Here is a 24,183-nt window from a genome sequence, read left to right as displayed (position 1 = left end):
ATACCAGCAAGGACTGGAAACTAAAGTTCTTTGAATGTGTTATTAGGGTGGTGGGAGAGGAGCCACTCCTCTTCTGCCACTTGATTCAAAGTCAATGTCTTCTGACTTTGGGAGAGGCAGTGATTTAAAGCATTTATTATACTAGAGGCCTGGTGCACAGAATTCGTGCACGAGGGTGTGCCCCTCAGCCCAGCCTGCACTCTCTCCAATCTGGGACATCCATCTCACAATCCAGGACTGCTGGCTCCCAACTGCTCGCCTGCCTGCCAGCCTGATCACCCCCTAACCACTCCCCTTCCAGCCTGATTGATGCCTAACTGCTCCCTGCCAGCCTGATCACCCCTAACTGCCCTCCCCTGCTGGCCTGATCTCTCCCAACTTCCCTTTCCTGCTGGCCATCTTGTGGTGGCCATCTTGTGTCCACATGGGGACAGTCATCTTTGACCACATGAGGACAGCCATCTTGTATGTAGGAGTGATGGTCAATTTGTATATTACTCTTTTATTAGATAGGATTGTATGAAATAGAACTCCAGGCTTTCAGAAAATTGTCTTACAGCTGCCATTCCTTTCTTTTATTGGGCCAGCTGCTTGTAGGTAATGAGATATGTGGGGAGACTGGTGAATTATATACAAGTATTGACAGAGTCTACTTAGTAACTGGTATATGTACTGTTTTTCAAACTGTAGGCCATGAACCACAGTGGTCCTAAGAACAGTTCAGCGGTCTGTGACCAGCTCCCTTCATCCCTCCCTTCTTTGCTTCCTTTCAATGAATTAGAGTAGACAGGAGAGGCTGAAATAGAAAATAAAATAATGTAACCAATAAAGGTACATATTTTGGGGAAAATACTCTTCTACAGATTTACTGTGTCGTGACTTAAAATTAATTTCTTCATATAATTCATGGTGACAATACTTTGAAAGACTCTGTTCTTAGGAGGTATAATATTTGAAGTTCTGGGTTACTCTTCTCCAATCCCCAGCGTTTGTCTGTCGCACTCCCCTGATGTTAGTGTGCATTTCAGTCTTTCTGTGGGCCCACACACAAGCATGTGTTTCCGTGAAAATCTTGTATACTTGAAACATGGTCAGAGAAGAGCAAACAAGAGTGACATCACTTATAAAACTTCACTTTTAGAGTTGTTTAGAAGAGACCAGGCGACTGAATTCTTCATTAGGCATGTAGCAGGAATTAGGCCCATGTGACACTGTTGAAGATGTGCCCAGTACTATTTAAATAATGTTGTTTTTTTCTTAAAATTTACAATATAATTGACATTCAAAATGTAAATCTTCTAGAATGACCTAAATAGAGAAAATTCTGTGATTTGAATACAATTTCAAATCCTCTGTTAATAATTTCTACCCCTCCTCTGACTTTTTCTACAATTTTTTTTTTTTTTTTTTTTTTTTTTTTTGCGAGCCTTGTGGTTAAAGCAGAGATGAAAATTTTGTGGGAAAAGATCTGCAAAATTAATTCCTTAGAATGAATTGGGATAGAATACTCGGCTCTCAGGCCCAGATCTTGTCTAAAAAAAAATGAATGAGCCAAAGTTATTGACCAGACAAAAGGTTTCCCTTAAGTGCTTTGTATCATAAATATAAAGCAGAATAACTGGCCCTGGTGGAAGACATAATCTTACACTCTCTTCTGTACTCCCTTTCACATATACAGTGCTGGGAATGCTTTTGGAAATTCACTGTATCGGAAGTTGGTATGTTGTGGAGAGATCATTGTGTTGAGGATAGAGTGCCTTCAGGAGAAATGCAGTGTTTTATAGGTGTGCCCCTGATATGGCCTATCGGTTTCTTAAACAGCTTTGTCAAGATATGATTCAGATGTTTAAAGTGTGCAATCCAGTGGTTTTCAGTATTTCACAGTTGTGCATTCATCACTATAATCAACATTTTTATTAGCCACAAAGAACCCTGTACTCTTTAGCTGTCACTGCCCAATTTCACCCTACTTAGTACCCTAGCCATAGGCAATTACTAATCTGTCTTCTGCCTCTGTAGATTTGCTGATACTGGACATTTTTATATCAACAGAATCATATAATATGTGGATCTTTGTGACTGACTTCTTTCATTCCAGGTTTATCCATGTTGTAGCATGTATCAGTACTTCATTTCTTTAATTTTGAACTATTGGCCCAGTAGTGGGCAGTAGGCCGCTTCTGCGGGAGCCGGTGGGAGGGAGTCCGCTGATTCCCTGGGAGACGGGAGAGAGCTGTGCCACCTCCATGGGAGATGGGAGGCGGGTGCCTCAGGGGTGCTGATGGGCGCCCTTGGCAGGGATGGCGGGGGGGGGGGGGGGGGGGGAGATCAGGAATCGGAGGTACAGCTGCCGCTACTCCCCAGGTTGGGTCTTCTCCCCATCCAGTCAGCCTCCTCATCCCCCTGGGGAGGTGCGGGGGCTGGAGTAGGGTTTTTGTACAAGGAGTTTGGAAGAGCCCCCCCGTGGCCACTTCCTCTTCTTTGCTGTCTGGGCTCCTGTCAGGCGCTCTCTTCAGACCCCAGGAACTTGGCTCTGACCACCCCGCTCCTCTGTGGTTCCCTGCAGCCTCCACAGGACTCTGCCCAGGAGGCTGCCGGGGCATCCTGCTGTGGGCAGCATGGTTCTGGGGCAGGGTGTGGGGGGGTGGGGAGCAGCTCCAGTAAAGTTTAGTAAACCCCAGGTCAGCATTGGGATTTGGCTGTGGGGCCATGGGAAAGTCTGCCTGGGCAGGATGAAATTGCACTAGACTCGGAGTCCCATCCTTCAGCCCACCCACCCTGTGAATGGTTGTGATGTGATGGTGTCCCAGATAATTTGCATATTCCTCTATTTTTTACAAAATTATAATGGAATATATATATGGATATACCACATTTTGTTTATTCATCATTATATGGATATACCACATTTTGTTTATTTATTCATCAATTAATAGGCATTTGGGTTTTTACTTTTTTGACCATTATGAATAATACTATCAAGAACATTTGTATGGACAAAAATTTCAACTCTCTTGGGTGTAGAGCTAGGAGTGGAATTGCTGGATCATATGGTAATTCTATGTTTAACCATCTGGGGAGCATCAAAATAGCTGCCCTATTTTACACCCCTACCAGGTGTGTACAAATGATCCCATTTATTCACATCCACACTAACACGGTCTGTCTTTTTTATCTTAGCCATCCTGGTAGATATGAAGTGCTATCTCATGCTTTTAATTTGCATTTCTCCAGTAACTTTTCATTTGCTTCTTGGCCATTTGTATATCTTCTTTGGGTCCTATCTGTTTTTAGTTGGCCTGGAGGGATGGCAATATCTGTAATCTGTCCGATTCTTATATGGAGCGTGGTTTCCCCAAAGCCTTTTCCACTTCTCTGACCTAGTGAGATCTATCAATACTTGTGCATCAGGGAATGTTTGAGTGAAGTAACGGTCCTTTTAAAACACAGTTATAGTAAAGCATAGCTCAACCATAGGCTGTTTATAAAAGAGAATCTTACAAACATTCTGAACTTGTGCCTTTGTAAGAAGAGATGAAAGCTTTGTAAGGAGCCGGGGAGAAAAGGGAGTTTTGTGAGCCTCCATAAGAGGGGACACGTGACATATCTAGCTCCTTCTAACCTGTCCGGAAGTCTGGACAAAGGAGTACATAATTTATTTTGTGTCTTTTCACTATGCTTTTTTGTTTTGTTTTTTAAAACCATAAGAATATTTTTAAAGATTGCATTGTCCCTCTTCTGGTTTTTGGAGAGGTAACTACTGTAGTACCTTTATATCTTACTACCTTTTCATTCATCTAATTGAAATTTTGACTATATTTGTAACAGTTTTTAAACTGGTAAACTAAATTTTATGTTTATGCTTTTCTTTTTATTTATTTCTTTTCCTCCTCCCATGGAGACAATATTTCTCTACTGACACAGTGAGAGTAAAAAAAAAATAAAAAAAATTAAATGCTAGAAGGTAATATACAATTTCTTAAGATATAGATTTTGAGTATCAGTCTCTCTTCACGTGAAAGAACGCCTTTCCAGCAGCCTTAACTCCCTATTTGAAGCACATAAACCATTTCATGGGTGCATTTGCACATGAATTATGCTGTGTACCTCTTCTATTGTTTAAAGACAGTGTACCTTGTTGCTAAGTGATCTTTTCAGATGTGTCTTCCTAAAATAGAATTTCCTTGAAGAGGCTGGCGAAGGCCAAGAAGAGGTCACTGTGAGCTCTGATTTCATTATGCTTTTGTGAGTTTGCTCGGCTTCCTTGCTTTTTCACTTAGTGTCTTGTTTGCAGTTGGACAGAGGTGCTCACAGTATTCATTTCCATCTCTGTGCCATCAGCCTCCCTGCACTCTGCTCCTCCCCCACAGATATTTGTACCTTTTGTAGAGCTTTGCAAATAGGCGGCCTCTTTGGGTAACTTCTCCTATTTGACATAGGATCAGCATTTATGGATTTATTGGCTTTTCTTCAAAGAACGGAGCTTCCTCAGAAACCGTGATTTTGTTTTGTGACCTCTCATAACAGCTCTGACATTCCCTGCAGCTGAGGGATAAATTGGGTAAATGCTGTTGGTTTGTTCATTTTGTAGTTCCAGTGAAAGAAGTGGAAGTTGCCTGTGAATCAGGAATTTAAATCTCAGCTATCCTTTTTTCTTTGATGGTACATAGTTCAAAGGTGTTCTTTTTTTAAAAATAAGTGCATTACCAAACGGAATGATGAAATACTTATTAGTTATAATTATGTAAACTATGGCATATAAGTTAATCTAATATAAATTATTAGAAATAGTTATAAGGAAAATAAATATTATGAAGCCAATTCCTTGGGCTTGTCTGCCCTTTATGAGGGGTAGGGGGAGAGAAAGGGAGAAAAGACTAGTTAACCCTCCCAGTTTTCAGTTATTTTACATCACTTGTTCCTGGGAGTCATAGGAAAGCTGTGCCCAGTAACTTGCTTTTCTTTCTTTCTCTCTTCTTTTCTTTCTTTCTTTCTTTCTCTCTTTCTCTCTTTCTCTTCCTTCCTTCCTTCCTTCCTTCCTTCCTTCCTTCCTTCCTTCCTTCCTTCCTTCCTTCTTTCCTTCCTTCCTTCCTTCCTTCCTTCCTTCCTTTCTTTCGTTTATTGTGGTAAGATTTATATAACATAAAATTTATAATTTATATCATTCAGTGGTATTAAGTAACTACACTTTTTTCATCTGAAACAGTCTCTATATCTATTAAACTCTCTATTTTCATTTCTCCCTCCTTTCAGGCCCCGGTAACCACCCTTCTACTTTTTTTCCCTCTATGAATTTATCTATTGTAGGTAACATGTAAATGGACTTACATAGTATTTGTTATTTTGTGACTGGTTTATTTCACTTAGCATAATGTCCTGAAAAGTTTATCTATGTTGTAGCTTGTATCAAAATGTCCTTCCTTTTCAAGGCTGAATGATATCCAATTGTATGTAGATACCACATTCTGTTTATCTGTTCATCTTTTGGTGGACATTAGGTTGCGTCCCTCTTTTGGCTATTGTGAATAACGCTGTTGTGATCATGGGCATACAAATATATCTCAAAATTCCGCTTTCCATTCTTTTGGGTGCCTACCCAGAAGTGGACTTGGTGGATCATGTGGTAATTCTCGGTTTAATTTGTGAGGAATCACCAAACTCCACTGCACCATTTACATTCCTACCAGTAAGTAAGTTGGTTTTCCTAACCAAACTTTTCTTCCCTTAGGAGAGCTGTTTTAGTTTAAAAGCTTTTAACTTGGTCTAATGCCAGAGAGAGAGAGAGAGAGAGAGAGAGAGAGAGAGAGAGAGAGAGAGAGAGAGAAGGATTCTGCTTTCTTTTGAAAGACTGAGCACTTCTCAAGACCACCCCCTCAGTTCTGTGGAGCCCACTTTGTCGCTTCCACTCCCTTTACTTGGTCTCACCCAGTGCTCGTGCCAGGTGTCAGAGCACCCACAGGGGCTAGTTGCCTCCCTATATTCTAGCACCAACATGGAGACACCTGTGTAACTTTGCCTTCTCTACTTTTTTATTTTTTTATTTTTTTAATAATATATTTTATTGATTTTTTACAGAGAGGAAGAGAGAGAGAGAGAGAGTTAGAAACATCGATGAGAGAGAATCATCGATCAGCTGCCTTTTGCACACCCTCTACTGGGGATGGTGCCCACAACCAAGGTACATGCCCTTGACCGGAATCGAACCTGGGACCTTTCAGTCCACAGGCCGATGCTCTATCCACTGAGCCAAACCTGTTTCGGCTTGCCTTCTCTACTTTTGAGAACATTTAACTACCACTGTGTTAGCAGTAGACCTGACTTCAATATTTTATGTGCTCATGACTTCAGAAATACGCTTTGTGGTGGACAGGGACACAGACTGGAGCTCTCCTAGGGGTCTAAGACTCCTGTCTGTACTAATGTCCTCTGGGCTACCTGTCATCTCTGTTCGCTTAGAGATGCCATTGGTCCTGGCATTTCAAAGTGTTTTGAGGTGGGGGTGATAAATGATGGATAAATTTAGATATGCATAAGTCTAATCCATCCTATTCCCCTCATCAAAATTTGAGGTTTTTGTTCTTGAAATATGCAGTGGCCGGCTGGCCTCATGGCCCCCAACTGCCCTCCCTGGCCTGTCTCCCAGTCTAATTAGCGTATTACCCTTTTATTAGTATAGATTTAAACTTGACAGTGTTATGAGGTGGGTAGAGTAGATTCCCCCCCCCCCCTTTTTAATAACAGCTTTATTCACTGTTGGGGCCCCTCCACAGAAACTGGGTGGAAATAGCCCCAATGTTTTATTTAGATGTTGAGACTAATGATACCACCCCCCCCCCCCCCCCCCCAAGGATGTGCAAAAGTTTATTACTCATGTAATGAAACTCTCTTGGAAGAGCAGGGATGTTCCCAAGCAGATCCTAAAATGGCTTAGAAGAGCAGGGAAAGGAGAGTGGTTTGGGGGTTTCGTGGTGGTGAGGGGTGAGGCTGAGTAAGTGGTTTGACATTCCCGCTGGCACCAAAGGGGGAAGCACCTGGGACTTCCTTTCAGCTTGTACAGATGTGGGGCAGAGGGGAAGAGAGAGGGAGTGACATAAAGGCTTTCAGCAGTGAGACATCAAAAACGGAGTCAGGTTTTTTATTACATTCACATACCATAGCATTCACCTTTTATTTTTTTGTTGTTTTAAAATTTCTTTTTTATTTTTATTTTTCTATTAATTAATTAAGGTATTAATTGTGTCCTTATTTCCCCATTGCCCCCTCTCCCCCCATTCATGCCCTCACTCCCCTGGTGTCTTGAGTCCATTGGTTAGGCTTATATGTATGCATACAAGTCCTTTGGTTGATCTCTCCCTTTTACCCCCACCCTCCCCTACCTTCCCTCTGAGGTTTGACAGACTGATCGATGCTTCTTTGTCTCTGGATCTGTTTTTGTTCATCAGTTTATGTTGTTCATTACATTCCACAAATGAGTGAGATCACCTTTTAAAAGTGTTCAGTCAAGTGTTTTTTAGTATATTCATAGACTGCATACTGTGTATAGATAATGTAGATGCTGGAAACACTGTCAAATTTCTGAACATTTTCATTATTCCTGAAAGAAACTCTCTGTCCATTAGCAGCCAGCCCCCATTTCCTCCTCCCCCTGTCCCTGGAAACCACTAATCTATTTATAATCTCTTTGGATTTGCCAGTTGAGGACATCTCATTGAAATAGAAGCATATAATACAAGATCATTTGTGACTGACTTCTTTCACTAAGCATGACATTTTTCAGATTCATCCATATTGTAACATGTATCAGCACTTTATTCTCTTTAATAGCTGAATAATATTCCATTGTGTGGCTGTACTAGTTTGTCATATTCAAAGATGATTGATTTGGACCATTTGAGGGTGAGGTGGTGATGGAAGCATCAGGAGAGGAAGACATGGGCTTGGCTCTCATAAGGGAGTGAAGGGGGACATCCAGCCTTGGGAGTTGTGTAAATTAGAGATAACATTTAAAGATGTGAGAGTAAACGTGATCTCTAAATTGAAATGTGTACTCTGTAGGTGGCTGAACTGGTTGTCAGTAGATAGCACTCATCTTTTCCAGTCCTCTGATGGAATTCATGCTTATTATCATTAAATGGTTTTATCTAAGACCATTCTGATGCAGAAAAATTAGCAGAACCAAACACACATTTTGAATGATTTATTTTGTCATGCTCCTAATAGCATGAAACCCACTTTTTGGCCTTGTTGAATCCTTTGTTCTAAATATTTTCTGATATTTTTCTTGCCCACAATTTTGTTGGTTTGAAAATGATTAGTATTTAAAATTAGTATAGTTGCTGAAATACTTATTAATGCATCTCTAGGAAACATTTCCTTTTCCTCTGAATGATGGTAAGAAAACTGTTCCATTCTCTCCCATTGTTCTAAATATTAACTTAGACCTTTTAAAGTAAATCAGATACATATATATATACCAGTAGCTTCAAATTTGCTTGGTTATCATTTATACTGCTTTATAAGTTCAAACATAATCTTTTGCACTTCAAATAATGTTTCCTAGTTTTTATACCCAGGATGTGTAAAAATAGGTAATAATAATACACAAAGTTTTTAATTTCTCAGTACCATCTTTATTGATAGAAAATGAAAACCCTCATTGCCTTATAAAATAAGGAAGACTAGTAGAACAGCTCTTAAAAGAGCAATCACTTCTTTCCAGATGCATGGCATAGGTGGAAAGACCTGTGTCTTTTTACGTAATTCTCCCTTCATTTTTTAGAAGGAAATGGCAAGAGTCAACTTAGTATTTATTAATGACAAGCTCCTCTAATTAGCCATCCCACAGATACGCATAAGGTAGCATAATGTCAATGAGTTCAGTCTGCAGTAGAAGCATCTGAAATTACTTATGCACAACAGTTATAACCTTGTTGCCTGTGGGACTTCAGTGTGTATTTACCATTGCATACTGAGGTGTGCTGCTTCAGAAGGGCCAGGTAACTCGGTATCCATGTTCTTATTTGCATACTCTTTATCCATGTTCTCATCTGCATCTTTGGGTACCAGAGATGGGAGGATCCTTTTAAGTAGTGTAAACTTGCTAGCTCTCTCTCTAGCAAAGAGGAGAAGTGGACAGAAGTCATGATCAACACAGCATTTTTGTATTCCCTTGTGGCTTGCTGTCAGCAAGCGATTACCCACACATGCAAATGGTTGTTTGAAGTGGGCTTACACATGTTTCCATAGCAGCAGTCATCTTAGGGATTTCACTCGTTTTTGGACTCCCCCCCCCCCCCCTCTTTTGCATCTCTGTTCCTTGCTGATGCAGGCTTAAACAAACAGCATATTTAGGTCAAGGGAAGAGATGTTTGCTAATAGAGATGCTAGGCTAAGCATTCTGGGAGTGTGATTTCTTGCAGCGGATGAACATTCTTTGTGCCTTCCAGCCATATCTGCAGCAGGGTGGCTGTCTGGTACCGTCGTTTTCATTTTGGGCAGGTTCTGAGATTCAGAACAATCCCAAGCAAATCACAGGAGCTGGCTGTTCCCCAGTAACCACATGCAGATCATCTGCTTATTTGTTTTTTTCTTGGTATTAACTGTGAAGCAATCTACTGGAAAAAGTGATACTTTAAAGGTTTTGGTGCATCCGAGGTGTGTCATCTTGCGTCGGCACCACCCCTTCTGTTTTACGCTCGGAGCCTGGATTTTTTTTTTTTTTTGTTTTTGTGTGTGTGTGTGTGTGTGTGTGTCTGTGTGTGTGTGTGTGTGCCAGGCTGTTGGGCAGGAGCAGATTCTAGTGAGACAGCTCGGAGCTTCCCTTCTGTTCCGGTGCCAGCAGCTGCCTGTCATGAGGACCGTACAGTGGGAGCCTGCTCTGAAGAGCCAAGGAAGATGATGTGGAAACGGAGTAGAGGCTGCTAGAGATCTGAGCATCCACGCCTCGGGGATGGGTTGCACGACTAGCGTGATTCTGTTCAAAGGCATCCGCACCGTTTTTGAAAGAAACTGTGCTTATATGTGCAAACAGCAAGGCGAGAATCATGCCCTTGAATATACAGCATACAATTGGACAAGAGAAGATTCAGAACTATTGATCTCCTACTGTCTGGTAAAGGCTGTTTTTGCTTAATTTATAAGTAGTTTGGTGGTGTTAAAAAACAACAACAAAAACCCACTAGTCTTTACTTGTAACGCAACTATATTTATTTCTATCTATATATGTATAATCTGTGTGGTGTAAATGGGTAATGAGTGGCCTTCAGTTTAAATTAAGGAGGTGCCTATTTGTATGTGTGAGAATGTGAGGTATTAAAGCTAAAAGCACACAGAGAGGAGCTGGAGTAAGATATGTGACTGCAGAACAGTTTTCTAAGTGAGAATTCGGAACGTATATGATCTTGGTATCGCCCCAGAAATAATACTTGGTAAAGTGCATGTTTAGGGAATTAGATATTGAACCCTCTTCAAATGGTGGAGAATTATTCAGTCCCTTTACGTCTTCGTCTTCTACTTGGCCAGGTTTTTCTTAACAAATGGCTTGGGGTCAGTTCTTTGATTCGGGGGAGACATTCAAGGGGAGCAAGAAAGAAACTGTAATGGGTACAAGACAAACATAGCTTTATTTTTTTTTAAATCCAATGGTATGTACTATTTTTGGATGTAATGTTTTACTCCCTTTACAATGCTTGAGGAGGTGTCAGGTCACAGATGGGTGTGCCTCGCTACCGCCTTCTAACAAATTCCAGGCTTGTGAGGAAGCTATATATGGCTCTCCGCCTCCCTCAGGATGCCTTGGCATTTTCCCTTCTGTTCTTATCACAGCTTTTGTCAAAATGAGTGAGAATAGTGCATCTGAGAGTTGCTGGGTGAGAGTCTAACCGGCAGTTACTCGGTATGGTGAGGGTGGGGTGTGCCGAAACCCCAAACCTTCCCTGGTTATTAGGGTGCCCTCTGAGATTGAAAGGGAGTGCTGGTGTGCCCTATGAATCTCGGCATCAGATCGGGCCGCCCCACCCTTGCAGGGCCCCCTGAGAGGGTGTGTTTTGTGGAGAGGCTTATGTGACTTGAGCTCTCTGAATCCTTGGGAGGAAGAAATGGATCACATCTCTGGAGCATCAGATGCATTTTGGGAAGCAGTGTTATGTGTGGGTATGGAGTTTAAGTGGTGGTGTATTAACTATTAAATATTTTAAACCCTAATGTATTTTGGAATGGGCTAGCTCCTTACAGCGCCTGTCCCATTAGTATGATCCATAATTCTGACAGCCCTGGCATGGCTTGACTAGCAATGGCAACGCCTCTCCCACCGTACTAGCGTCTGCTCCCTTGGGCCACACTAACTTGTCTTTGGTTAACCCACCTTTGAGAGACTACTTGTTTTTCTTTTTGTTTTACTGCATGAGGAAACAGTAACCTTTCAGGGGCTTTGTTGGTGCTCTGGGGACACTGCTCCTGTGTGTTGGGTCAGATGCTCTCTGCCCACCACCCTTACCTGTACCAGCAGGAAAGCTATATGAGCATGCATACATGTGAAAGATGCACCCTCAGAACTGGTCTCCCTGCTTCTGGCCTTGACCCTATGAGCTCTTTTCCATGTGGCCGATAGTGGCCTTCCTTTGAAAAGGAAAGTCAGATGGTTTTCCGCTCTGCTCAGATCAGATCCAGCATCCTTACAGTGGCCTCTAGGTCTGTCCCCAGCATGCCCTCCTCCTCCTCCTCCTCCTCCTCCTCCTCCTCCTCCTCCTCCTCCTCCTCCTCCTCCTCCTCCTCCTCCTTCTTCTCCTCCTTATCATCATCATCATCATCTTCATTCTTCTCCTCATACTTCTCACTCTCTCCTCATTCCTCACTCTGCTCCAGCCTTTGAGGCTGCCTCGGTGTTCTCTCCTGAGACACATCTACCCAAGGATTCACTCTTTTTTTAATTTTAATTTTTCTTTTGAATTTATTGGGGGTTACACTGGTTAATAAAATATATAGGTTTCAGGAGTATAATTCTATAATACATCATCTGTATATTGTAGTGTGTGTTCTCCATCTAAGTTAAGTCTCCTCCCATCACCATTTATGGCCCCTTTCCACCCTCACCCCTCATCCCCTTTTCCTCTGGTAATCATCATACTGTTGTCTGTGTCTGTGAGTTTTGGATTTGTTTTGTTTAATCCCTTCACCCTTTTCACCCAGCGCCACAATCCCTCTCCCCTCTGTCAGTCTGTTCTCTATGACTCTGTTTCTATTTTGTTAGTTTATTTTGTTCATTAGATCCACATATGAGTGAAATCATATGCTACTTGTTTTTCTCTGACTGGCTTATTGCCCTTAGCATAATGCTCTCCAGGTCTATCCAGGCCGTTGCAAAAGGTAAGATTTCCTTCTTTTTCATGGCCGAATAGTATTCCATGTGTAAATATGTATACTACAGCTTTTTAAAATTTTTTTTATTGTTGTTGTTAATCTTTACCCAAGGATATTTTTCCATTGATTTTTAGAAAAAAGTGGAAGGGGAAGGGGGAGGGCAGGGAGAGACATAGAAACATTGATGTGAGAGAGAGACATTGATTGGTTGCCTCCCACATGTGCCCTGACCAGGACCAGGATCGGGCCTGTAACCAAGGAATGTGTCCTTGACTGGAATAGAACCTGCCATCCTTCGGTCCTTAGGCTGACACTCTATGTACTGAGCCAAATCAGCTAGGGCTGTACCACAGCTTTTTTATCCACTTATCTAATGATGGGCACTTGGGCTGCTTTCAAATTTTGGCTATTGTCAATAATGCGGCAATGAACATAGGGGTGCACATATTCTTTCAAATTAATGTTTTGGGTTTCTTTGGATATATTCCCCAAAGTGGAATTACTGGGTCATAAGGCAGTACCATTTTTAATTTTTTGAAGTAACTCCATACTGCTTTCCACAGTGGCTGCACCAATCTGCATGAGGGCTCCTTTTTCTCCACATCTTTTCCAGGACTTGTTTGTTGATTCATTGATGACAGGCATTCTGACAAGTGTGGGGTGATATCTCATTGTGGTTTTAATTTTCATTTCTCTGATGATTAGTGATGTTAAGTATCTTTTCATATGCCTGTTGGCCATCTGTGTGTTCTTTTTGGAAAAGTGTCTATTCAGGCCCTTTGCCCATTTGTTAATTGGATGGTTTGGGGTTTTTTTGGTGTTAAGTTTTATAAGTTGTTTATAAATTTTGGATATTAAGCTCCTATCAGATGTATTGGCAAATATGTTCTTCCATTCAGTGGGCTGTCTTTTCATTTTGTTGATGGTTTCCTTCACTCTGCAAAGACTTTTTTGTTTGATGTAGTTCTATTTGTTTATTTTTCTTTTGTTTTCCTTGCCCGAGGCAGTATATCAGAAAATATATCTTAGCCACTTCTTCATTTGACTAGTAAAAGAAAGCTTAGGCTTTGGCCAGATGGCTCAGTAGGTTGGAACATTATCCCATACACCAAACGGTTGGTTGCAGGTTCTATTCCAGATCAGGGCATATACCTAGGTTGTGGGTATGGGAGGCAACGCAGTTGATCTCTCTCTCTTTTTCTTTCTCTCTCTCTTAAAACTAATAAAAACGTATACGTGGGTGAGGATTAAAAAAAAAGAAAAAAGAAAGCTTAGTTCCAAACTTATGATTCAATTCTAACAGATACATAGGCTGTTCCAAATGATTTTTTATCAAATGATTTTTTTATATTCCTCTTTAACTTTGCTTTTTATTTTTCCTGCATTACTGTTTTACTATAGTCTTATTTTCTCATCTTCTTTTATAAAATATTTTTAAATCTTATTTTGTATGTATTCATGTAAATCATGTTAAATACTTTGAGGTTTAAAGGCAAAGTACAAATTAATAAGCAAATAGAAAACTATATAGTAAAGAAAATGCCTTTCTGCAACACTAAGTTTGCCTTTCTGCAACACTGATGTGCTGAGTGCAGCAGACTCTGGCTCTGTAAGGCCTTGTTCAGGAAGCTTCCTTTTATTAGTATATCTAAATGGCATGAATCAGCCCCATGGCGGGTAGTCCTCTGGGGAATGGGTTTATGTGGCATATAGATTCAAACAAAAAAAGTTGCCCCCAATTGCCCTCCCCTGCCATCCTGATCTTGCCCCCAACGGCTCTCCTCTGCCGGCCTGATCTTGCTATTCATCACTTTGAATATTTCTCGCCACTCCATTTTGGCCTGCATAGTTTCTGTTGAGAAATCAACTGGCAGTCATATGGGTACTCACTTGTAGGTAACTAACTGTTTTTCTCTTGCTACTTTTAATATTCTCTCTTTGTCTGTTGCCCTTGGCATTTTAATTATGATGAGTCTTGGTGTGGTCCTCTTTGGATTCTTCTTGTTTGGAGTTCTCTGTGCTTCCTGGACTTGTAAGTCTATTTCTTTCATCAGGCAAGGGAAGTTTTCTGTCATTATTTCTTCAAATAGGTTTCCAGTATCTTGCTATCTCTCTTCTTCTGGCTCCCCTATAATTCGGATATTGGTACGTTTGAAGTTGTCTCAGAGGCTCCTTATACTATTATTTTTGGATTCTTTTTTTTTTTTTTTTGCTCTTCCAGTTGGGTGTGTTTTGCTTCCTTGTATTTCAAATCTTTGATTTGATTCTTGGGATCCTCTATTCTACTGTTGAATTTCTGTATATTATTCTTTATTTCAGTCAGTGTATGTTTAATTTCTGACTGGTCCTTTTCCATTTTTTTTGGCATTCTCACTAAGATTCTTGAAGGTCTCACTAAGTTCCTCGGAGGTTTCTAGAAGATTCTTGAGTAACCTTATAACTAGTTTTGAACTTTATATCCAGTTGTTTGCTTTCCTTCATTTCTTTTTAAAAAATAGATATTTTATTGATTTTTTACAGAGAGGAAGGGAGAGGGATAAAGAGTTAGAAACACTGATGAGAGAGAAACATTGATCAGCTGCCTCTGCACACCCCCCACTGGGATGTGCCCGCAACCAAGGTACATGCCCTTGACTGGAATCAAACCCAGCATCCTTCAGTCTGCAGGCTGACACTCTGTCCACAGACCCAAACCCGTTTCAGTTCCTTCATTTCTTCCCTGTGTTGATAGAGTGGCCTTGCATGCTAGGTGTCCTATAGGGCCTAGTGGCTCAGCCTCCCTAATCACCTAAGGTGGGAACTCTTGGTGCACCCCTTTGTGGGCTGGGTGCACAGTCTTGTTGTAGTTAAGCCTTGATTGCTGTTGGTATCACTGGAAGGAATTGACCTCCAGGCCAGTTGTCTGTGAGGACCAGCTGTTTCTACAATGGGAGAATTTCTGTGCTGGAGACAACCATATGGGGCAGGACTTGCTTTAGTGGGGCTTTGGTGCTCACTGAGTCTGTCCCTTGAGTATGTCACTTATGGATGTGAAGAGTTGTAATTTGGATGTTCTCACACTGACCACTGGGTACACTGGCTCTTGGATCTTCAAGGAGTTGCAAAGTCAGTCACTGCCTGAGGCTATCCAGAAGGAGCTACAGCAAGATCTTCAGATTCCTCTTCTTTGTCTGGAGTTTGGAAGTGCCCAGATGAGGACCAATTGTGAAGCAATGCAAGCTGCTGCCCCTGAGCTTTGGGCCTTTGGGCCTTCTTTCGGAAGCTTTGGATCTCTCTGACTCAGCTGCAGTTTGTTAGGCTAAGCTGAGAAAGGACAGGCCATTCATATGCAAAAGATGCTGCACACAGCTTGGGTGGGGTGGGGTCTCAGGGAATGAATCACCAGGGAGGAGCACACAGAAATGGCTGCCAGTCAGCCGTCTCTGCATCTCCATGTTCTGCATTCCCCAAAAAGGAACAATGATTGCTGCAAGCACCTCTGAGAGAAAGCTGCCCTCACGTTCAGGTCTGATGCCAGGCAGTCCAGTTTCTTCTCAGAGTCTGGGTCCCCACAGTCTCACTTGGAACTGGATTTCAGAGCAATCGGGAGTTTATATCTCCCAGCAGATTGAAAAAACAACAACAGTGCACCCAGTTGCCAGCCCGTTTCACATTCACCTCAATACCTCTGCACCTCCTACCAGTCTCAATGCGTTTTTTTTTCTTTCCTTCTGGTTGTAGAACTTCCACTCAGCCAGCTTCCCTGTGGTTCTGGATGATAGCTGTTTTGTCTTTTGTTTTCCTGTGGTTCTGGATGATAGTTGCAGTTTTGATGTGTTGTAGGAGGCAGCAAGTACAGGTGTTTACCTATGCTGCCATCTTGGTTCTCTCCCATAAGTGTTTCTTGCATTGTTATAATTGTGTTGAAAAAGGTAAGAAAGCAGAGACCTGCTTGGCTGCCTTCTGGAACACTTCTTTGGTTCAACAGGTCTGGCCACAGGACAATGGCTTTGGGTAGGCAGTGTTTTACATTTTATTTATACTATTCTTTTCAGTGGTGCCCAAGGCTTTGCTGTTTATTTTGATCATAACAATAAATTGGGCTGATGTTTTCAAGGAACAGTTTGTTGTCATTTCTAGATCCATTTCCCATCTCCTGAGATTACACTGCTTTTGTGAGTGTAGCCAGTGTGAGCTAGCTAGCACAAGAGCGCACTTTCCCAGTGCTTTACCAAAAGTTACAATTTGCTTTCTCATGGGATTAATTTATTTTAATATTTGTTAAATTATAAATAATTATGGTAGAAACTAAGCATGTTTACTACCCAGAGGTAACCATTGATTTAAACATTTGGAGACAAAACCTTTCAGAATTTCATCCATGTATAGGACTGTTCATAAAAAAAACAAACATGTATATAAAACATGTTGCTATGGACTGAATTGTGTGCCCTGCCAAAATTCATATGTTGAAGCCCTAACCCCTAATGTGACTGTATCTGGAGATAGGGTCTTTAAGAAATCATTAAAGTTAAATGAGGGCATAAGGGTGGACCCTTAATCTGATAGGACTGTGATTTTATAAGAATACATATTTTCCCTCTCTCCCTCCCTCCCTCCCTCTCTCCCTCCAATGTGAAGGCACAGAAAGAAGGCAACTGTCTGCAAGCCATGGCCAGAGCCCTTACTGAGAGTGCTGTCACACTAGCCTTGGACTTCCAGTTTCCACAACTGTGAGAAAATGCATTTCTGTTGTTTCAGTCACTCAGTCTATGGCATTTTGTTATGGCAGCCCTAGCTGACTAATACATAAGTACGATAAATATATTATTTTGTTTTATAGTCTTGCAACTTGCTTTAAAGAGACTTCATAATATATCACAAACATCTTTCCATGTCAGTGAGTTTACATTTATGTCTCATTCTTAATGGCATCATTTCATTGTATGATGTGTCTTAGTTTATTTTAAGCTGCTATAATAAAGCACCATAAACTGGGTGGCTTATAAACAACAGACATTTTTGTCTCACAGTTCCAGAGGCTGAGGAGTCCAAGATCAAGTCATCTGCAGATTCCGTGTATGGAGAGGGCCCATGCCTCGGTTCATAGATGGCTGTTTTCTCATGTTTCTCACGTGGAGGGGTCAAGGGATCTCTGTGGGGACTCTTTTATAGGAGCACTAATTCCGTCCAAGCAAGACCCACCCTCATGATCTAATCACCCCCAAAGGACTCACCTGTTAATATCATCACATTGTTGCATTATGTTTTGGCATATCGATTTCGAAGGGTCATAGACTTTCAGTACTTGGAAGGATGTGACATTTTATTTAACCTATAGCCACAATTTCATTTTTTAAAACAACTGTAAATGCTTTGATTAACATCTTTGCATGTTTACTTTATATGTCCACTTGTTTTCTGAGCACAGATTTCTAAAGTTGGACTAACAGGTCAATCTTATTTACTTTTTTTTCTTTTTTAGAGAGAAAGCAAGGGAGGGGGATATAGAGATAGAAACATCGATGAGAGAGGAACACTATCGATCGGCTGCCTCCAGTACACCCCCTACTGGGTTTTTGAGTCCCCAACCCAGGCATGTGCCCTAGTGGGAAATCAAACCAATAACCTCTTGGTTCCTGGGTTGACGCTTAACCTCTGAGCCAGACCAGCTGGGCCATATTTACTTCTTATAGAAATATATATATAGCCATATTGTCCACCAGAAAGATTATTTTGAGATTTTTTAAAATTAAAGACAAGAAAACTTGTTTTCTCCCCTTGTGACCTCAAGCAGTTTGCCTCTGTATTCATCTTTATTAAGCTATTGACAGAGTTGTTTGTTGAACAGAATGACATTGACTAGATGCTGTATACCTTAGGCAAGTAACATAGTTAGTTATACTGGGGTTCAAATTATCACTAATTTTGCCTCAACTTCTGGAAGCATGATCACTAGCATTCTTAAATATCCCAAGAGAATTCTGAAATGTTCCATGTGGGGGCTGGAATGTGTTTGTTCTGGGAGGTCTTTACCCTTGAACAGTTTGAAGAGCTATTTCAAGGAGACTGAAGTGGGAAAGAGCCCCAGAAATACTGAGTAGAAACAGATGAGTAAAGCTGTTAGTGCTTTGCTTCAAGTCTCACGTTTTTGATATCCAAAGTTGTTGATTCCTGTTTCTTCCACAGATTTAGTGAGAAGCAACAACTGATTTTGCTTTTCAAAAATAACATTTATTTTTCATATTTAGAATACATAATTATTTACAGAAAATTTATAGACTACAGAGAATGAAGAGGAAAACAAAAATCAGCCATAATCCCACAGCCCAGAAACAATTATTGTTTAACATTTAGTATATTTTTTGTAAGTTTCCCCTACTTATGCAAACATTAAAAAATGATATAGAATTTCATAAATAATTCTGATGCTTTTTCCATTTATAATTTTTATGACCACTTTTATACCCATAATGTGCCACTAAAACATGATTTAATACTAGATGCATAATATTACATTTGTAATGTATGTATTAGAATTTGTTTAAATGTTTCTCTGTTGTTAGGCATTCAGGTTGTTATAAACTAAGATTATAGAGGACATCTTTACCCCAAAATTTTTCTATAGATCTATACTCATTTTCATAAGCCAGATTCATAAACATGAATTTGGTAAGGCAGGGATTAATTTTTTAAAGGCCTTTTAAGACCCTTGCCAGTTTGGCTCAGTGGATAGAGTGTCGTTCTGCAGACTGAAGGGTCCAGGGTTCGATTCTGGGCAAGGGCATATACCTGGGTTGAGGGCTCAATCCCCAATAGGAGGCATGCAGGAGGCAGCCAATCAATGATTCTCTCTCATCATTGATGTTTCTATCTCTCTCTCCTCTCCCTTCCTCTCTGAAATCAATAAAGAAATATATATATATATATATATATATATATATATAGTAAATATATATAGTAAATATATATAGTAAATATATATATAGTAAAGCCTTTTAAGGCATTTTGTTTTAATTGCTTGATAATTGATCCAATTTACATTCCCAGTTATAACTAATCTTGTTTTATAAATGACGATTGCCAGCATAATTTTTTGCCAATTTGAGACAAATTTCAAATACTTTGTAATATTCATTTCAAATATTTATCCATTTTGTCATTTGCATTTGGTTTTGTTTACTTATTTTGCTGAAAAATATAAATGTAGGTGATAAGCAACTGATTTTCCCCCCTTACTTTTATGCTTAGGAATTCTTGCCTATCTCAGATCATATATTCATCAGTATTTCTTTTTGAGTTTATTTGTTTGTTTGCTTATTTATTTACTACTTTGCTCTTTTGTCCAAATGTTTTTATAAAAAAAGTTTTAGCACGCAGCCACACCTGTTTGTTTACATGTTGTCTATGGCTGCTTTCATCGCAGCAGAGATTAGTGGTGTGACAGAGACCTATGCTATTTACTAGCTGGCTTAAAGTATGTATTAGCTGGTCCTTGGCAGAAAGCTTGCTGAGCCCTGCCTCAGTCAATCTAGAATTTACTTGGATATACAGCTTAGTTGAAGCCCTAACTTGATTTCTTCCTTAGCCCAACACTTTCCCCCCCAATTCTGCTTGTTGAATAATCCATTCCTTACTGGTTTGTGATCCTTCCTTCATTATATCTGTGTTCTTTTATATACTAAGATTTGCTATGGTGCTACTCTATGTCCATTGTAGAAGCAAAGTTCTCATTCAGTTCTCTGTTCAACTGCAATTTAGTAAGAATAGGAACAATTTGGAGAGAGAAACATAAATTTTGCAGGCTATATACTGCACAAGTTGTGGAAGTAAGTAGTCTAAAAAGCACATATTATAAATCTGTTTCTATGTGAAATAGCCTGTCCATAAAGTAGATTAATTTGTCCTGATAAGGACTTTCTGGTGCATTTTGAGGAATGAGAAGAGAAAAATTCCAGTGTGACAGCTGCATCCTCAAGTAACCTTGATGTGAATCTACATTTTTTTTAAATATCTGGTCTTTGCTAACGAAAGGAGTTCCAGCAAAATATAAGTAGAACTACAACCAGAGTTTTCAAAACAAATGTATTTGTGTCTGCAGGAAACACATCTGTTTCTTAATAGAGGGAGAGTACATTCTAGTTTTCTTTTTACATATATCTTATATGAATTTAAAATATAATTTAGTTCCCTCCTTAACTATAGTTTATGTGTGTGCAGTTTGAGTATGCGCATGTCTGTGTGAATGCTTGTGTGACTGTGTGTAGTTGTGTGTGTTTTTTGTTGTCATCTCAGTACTGGAATCCTATATAATCCTATATAATAAAGAGCTAATATGCTAATTAGACCAAACAGTCAAATGACCTTCTGGACAACCTTTCAGATGAAGCCAGGTTTGTGAGGGCCAGCTGGGCTGAGGCAGATGGGGCTGTGAGGGCCAAGCCCCTTACACGAATTTCGTGCATTGGACCCCTAGTATTGGATAAAGGAGCATTTTTTCACACGTCAAGGAACAGTCCAAGGCTTTAATCTAGGATGCATTTTAATAAACATTTGTTTTCCTGCCAAAGGAAAGCACATATTTGAGAAAACTGAAGTAGATGTGACCTGTGAACCTAAGCCGAGGGACATGGAGCTGATGTCCACTGAGGTTTTCTCTTCTCTTTTGGAAGAGGCTCTGCCTTCACAGAGTCTTTGTGCCGAGAGTTTGCTTTTAGAATTCTAAGATGTGGGTTTGGTGGCAGTCCTACATACTAAATAGTTTTACCTTCGTTTGCTATTCTCTGTATATTTTTCTAGGCTTATGAAATAGGCAATCGCATTATCGAAGAATCAGTCTTAAAAGTTCTTTCTCTACGATTTATTCATTGTGAGGAGCAATCGGAAGAGAACCCTGAAACAGCTTCCTTGTTTCCCCCCTCTTCTGGGAACAGGGCATAACGATGCCCAGTCTTCTGACTTGGGAGTTGGTGTTGCCATTAATCAGATGCCTGCAGAGAAGGGGAGGGCAGGTGAAAGTTTAGCTGCTGTGAGAGCAGGGGAAGGAGCAGAGAGAGCATGCATTCACTGTTGGCCTTGCTGAGTTCGAATGCCTTCGGAGCCTTCGGATCAGGATCAGTTCCAGCTTTTGCAGGGTCCTGGAGCTTTTACAACTTAGTCCTTCCTTAAGAAAACTGATAGGAAATTACCAACGCCCAAGCAGATGCAGGACCTTGGGAGGGCCATCCACAAGGAAGGATCGTGAAGCTTACGCTTCCTTAACTTCTGGGGAGTCTGGGTCTGTGTCATGGCAGATGCCTGAGGCTCCCCGGGTTCTCCTCCCAACCCGAGGCTGGTCCCCATCTTGTTTATTAGACTGTGAGAGGTAATGAAGGTTACTCCAAGGGCTACCTTAACGTGATATCCATGGGAGTTCATGCTGTGCCTTCTGATGTTTCTGCAGAAAAGCTAACTGCCTCCACCGTCTTTCTGACCTACAAGAGAGACGGAAGGAAATGCCACAAAGAACCCGTATGGAATGAGGGGCTTGGTCTGGTATCGCTACCTATGACCAAAAGAGGATCATTCTCTGAAGGATGCTCTCTCTGTTTAGATTGTCCCTGGGAATTTGGAGCCATGTATGAATTGAACTGAAGCACTCTGGCTCTTCCTGTTGGGAAAGAGTTTGGGGGGAACCATTTTACCTAAAACCTTTCACTTTGAACAAAACCTTTGAAACCAAATTTAAATGGTTTCCAAATAGATTGAAAGTGGTTTCATAGTAGCACATGGAAGGCAGCAGGTTCAGACAGGCCTCCCAGGAATACTTCCGGAATGGGAATGAGAGCACGGCATGGTTGTTTAGTCTGCCTGGGATAGCTCCTGCCGAAAAGCTTCCCCTTGCAGGGAGGTCATTGCAGCCACCGACAGGATAGGTTGCATTTGGGTGAAATGTCCTCTGTCCTCCTGCTGCTGCTTCGCCTTAGGAACCCCCAGTTGAGCGCCTGGTCCTCCCTCAGGGCTCCAGAATTCCACCCCTGCTCCTTTGCACCTTCGGTGTCGGTCTCTGCATGCGAATGATTTCAGGTAGACATGAGGCTCTTGTCTGACTAAAACATTCACACCATGGTGTACAGAGCTAACAGAATTGTGTCTCCCAAGGAGCATCTGCATTTTAGAGGGACGTTTGCTATCCACGGGTAGCACTGAAGGTGATCATGGGAGATTTTGGAGCAGGTTGTCATTTGTTTCCAAACTGCAGAATGAATAGCATTTGTATGACAGTGAGTCTCGGTGTGTGAGTCTCGGGTTTTGTTTTGATGGCAGGGGGAGAATTTTTTTTTTTTTTTTTTACTTCCTTTTCTTCTTTTCTAAAGTGGGCCACAGTTTTCTGTGTAAAGTTATCTAGAGCAAATTTCAAATGTTTAATTGGGGAGAGCATGAGGTTCCTATTGGTGGCGTTCTCTGCTGTGTTTTGCCACTTGCAAGCCACCAACTCCTCTTCCAAGGCCCCTGAGAGTTGAGCTTGGGAACCTAGCTAGCATCTTGCTTTGGGAAGGCTGGCTGCTGCTCTCAGGAGCTGAGCACATCTGCAGATTGTACTCCTGGGCCTGGTAAAGACAGGGCACCATGATGTTGCTTTTTTTGTTTGAATCTATATGACTGGCTGTTGTTCTTGAGTCTGTGTTGCATATGTATCACCTAAAGCCTCCTCTATGTTCTCTCCCAAAGCCTTAAGTCAGGCTAGGTTTTCCTGCTTTTATAAATCTGATTTGGGAGGTTGGTTTGGATGGGGTATTGAAGTCAGGCAGAGCCATGAACACTTTAGCCACCCCCAAAGGTAGACATCATTGTCTTATTTTGGGTTTCCCTTTTCCACTCAAAAGAGTAAGATCGCTAGTTTTTCTTTGCCAGATTAACAAATGCAAGTGCATGGATGGTTTCTGGGAACTTTAATGCAAGAGAGTCAGTGCCGAATTTCCATTTTCACTTTTCACCCTTGTAATTCAACAACCTTTTAGACTGGGCCGTTGCGTTACAGGAGGAAGCGGGCCACTATCCAAGTTATACTCTCTTGTGACCGGTGTTGTACAACTTGTGGAAACTCTGACAGTTCCTGCAGATGCATGTTTATCTGAAGCATATACACACACACACACACACACACACACACACACACACACACGCAAACTGGGCACTGTCCAAAGGGAAAGCAGGCAGTTATGCTCTTAAATATAAAAACAATCTCTAGCTGCACCAGAACCTTAAAGCTTTTTGTTATTACTCTAATCACCCTTTGTTGGGGGAAAAACAAACAAACAAACAAACAAAAACATAAAAAAAGAGAAAACACTGAGGATAGGCTTTTGGGATTGCTTATGTTGTCTGTCTTGCAGCCCCAGCCATGAAGGGCCTGGCTGACAACAGGCAATTAGAGAATCCAGGAGAAGGCCACATGATCTTGAACCAGGCAAGAGAGTTCATTGTTTAAGAATTCCTTCTACTAGGAAATGAACTTTAAAAAACAAGAACAAAACTTAAATCTATTTTTACTTTTTGTATTAAGAACAGTAGTTTTGCTATCCTCCCCTGGGCCTCTTCCCAGCATGTGTGTGTGGGGACGGGAGGTATTCATAAGCTGCTCTGATGAACCTTGGTCCAGGTCGCATAGCCACCCCTTGAGCCTGTGAACAGCAAGATTAATTAGTTGGAAAGTCTTGAAGGAACTCAAGAGAATTGCCATACTAGGTTTTGTGAGACTACATTGGCCATCTATTTCCAAAATATACAGTGTATGGGCTTCTGCTGCCAAGCTGAGTTTGGGTTGGGTCACAAAAGTAAAAGGGGGAGTTGGTGCATAGCTTTGAC

The 24,183-nt window shown here is 41.1% G+C and overlaps 1 protein-coding gene across 25 annotated transcripts in view; it reads left to right on the top strand.

Moving 5' to 3' along the window:
* The window catches only part of DOCK9 (dedicator of cytokinesis 9), a 244,954-nt gene that overhangs the window by 53,025 nt on the left and 167,746 nt on the right, over positions 1–24,183 (top strand). For 11 of the 25 annotated variants that reach the window (XM_045588755.1, XM_036458418.2, XM_036458413.2 and 8 more), the window contains exon 1: positions 9,776–10,111. The exons of 7 other annotated variants lie outside the window; for them this stretch is intronic. In XM_045588755.1, the coding sequence (XP_045444711.1) occupies positions 9,950–10,111 (162 nt within the window). In that variant the 5' untranslated portion in view covers positions 9,776–9,949. Of the gene's footprint in view, positions 1–9,773; positions 10,112–24,183 lie in introns of those variants that run through there. 7 more of the 25 variants (XM_036458426.2, XM_036458429.2, XM_036458420.2 and 4 more) reach the window with 3 other exon arrangements.

This window comes from Pipistrellus kuhlii, unplaced genomic scaffold, assembly GCF_014108245.1.
Source record: "Pipistrellus kuhlii isolate mPipKuh1 unplaced genomic scaffold, mPipKuh1.p scaffold_m20_p_3, whole genome shotgun sequence".
Classification (NCBI taxonomy): domain Eukaryota; kingdom Metazoa; phylum Chordata; class Mammalia; order Chiroptera; family Vespertilionidae; genus Pipistrellus; species Pipistrellus kuhlii.
Note: the sequence above shows the minus strand (reverse complement) of the source record. Positions and strands in the feature narration are given on the sequence as shown.